Genomic DNA, 854 nt, shown 5'->3' with positions numbered 1-854 from the left:
TAGTCTTTCATGCAGCGTTCAGAAGAGAGAGAGTCTCTAGGCCCTCAGGACCTTTCTACCGCCTCGGTTAAAAAAACCAGCATGACGTCCATTCTGAGGACAGTCTGTATGTTTTCACTCATTGGTGAGGAGATGTGAGAGTACTGAACTGTGAAGTCCACGATTTCATTAGGTTCAGCCCAAATGGTGTTTTTAAGGTTTGGTTGATGTTCCTGAAACAAGAACACTCAGGAAGAAAATAATGGAGGAAAAGGTCCATGCTGGGACTTGCCAGAACTAATGGGCTGACTCCTTGATAACAGCAGGGTTGGAGGGAGATTTGAGGGAAGCGTCTCTTGGGGTGGATGGTTTCTCCTCCTTTGGTGATGTGGCACCGATGCTGGGTTTGGCTTCCTCAGGAGTGTGCTCATTTGGTATGAGAGGGGCTGTGGTTTTCTATGGTGAGAGAAGAGATAGTATGAAAAGATATTAGACACAAAAGAGAAGACTTATCCCAGACTCAAAATCATTTCCAAGAAGGGGTGAGAGGGGACTATTGTTAACAGAGAGATCAATGCAGTCATACTGTTTTGTACGGTGGGGCATACCACGGGCAAATGTTTCAATATGGAGTTAAGTTATGAGGGAAAAACACCAAGGACCATAAAAGAGCTATTTGTAAAATCAAAAACACTACTATGAATAGCACCTATTAAGAAAAGTGATTTGACTATTTGTATTATTTCACAGAATTAACTTATCCCTTAAAGAAAGAGTGCCATGTAGCCCAACTACCTTTCAATATTTAACTTCTCTAACTCACACAGTTCCTCATAGTCAGAGTTCTATTTTTTCTAAGCTCCTTGTTTGAATGT

At 41.7% G+C, this 854-nt stretch overlaps 1 protein-coding gene across 1 annotated transcript in view; it reads right to left on the bottom strand.

The window, feature by feature from the left end:
* Positions 1–854, bottom strand: part of zdhhc9 (zDHHC palmitoyltransferase 9) — a 23146-nt gene continuing 22292 nt past the window's right edge. The window contains exon 9 of the mRNA XM_030765785.1: positions 1–435. Coding sequence (XP_030621645.1) covers positions 277–435 — 159 coding nt within the window. The 3' untranslated portion in view covers positions 1–276. The remainder of the gene's footprint in view (positions 436–854) is intronic.

The sequence above is a fragment of the Chanos chanos genome, chromosome 2 (assembly GCF_902362185.1).
Source record: "Chanos chanos chromosome 2, fChaCha1.1, whole genome shotgun sequence".
In the NCBI taxonomy this organism is placed as follows: Eukaryota; Metazoa; Chordata; class Actinopteri; order Gonorynchiformes; family Chanidae; genus Chanos; species Chanos chanos.
Note: the sequence above shows the minus strand (reverse complement) of the source record. Positions and strands in the feature narration are given on the sequence as shown.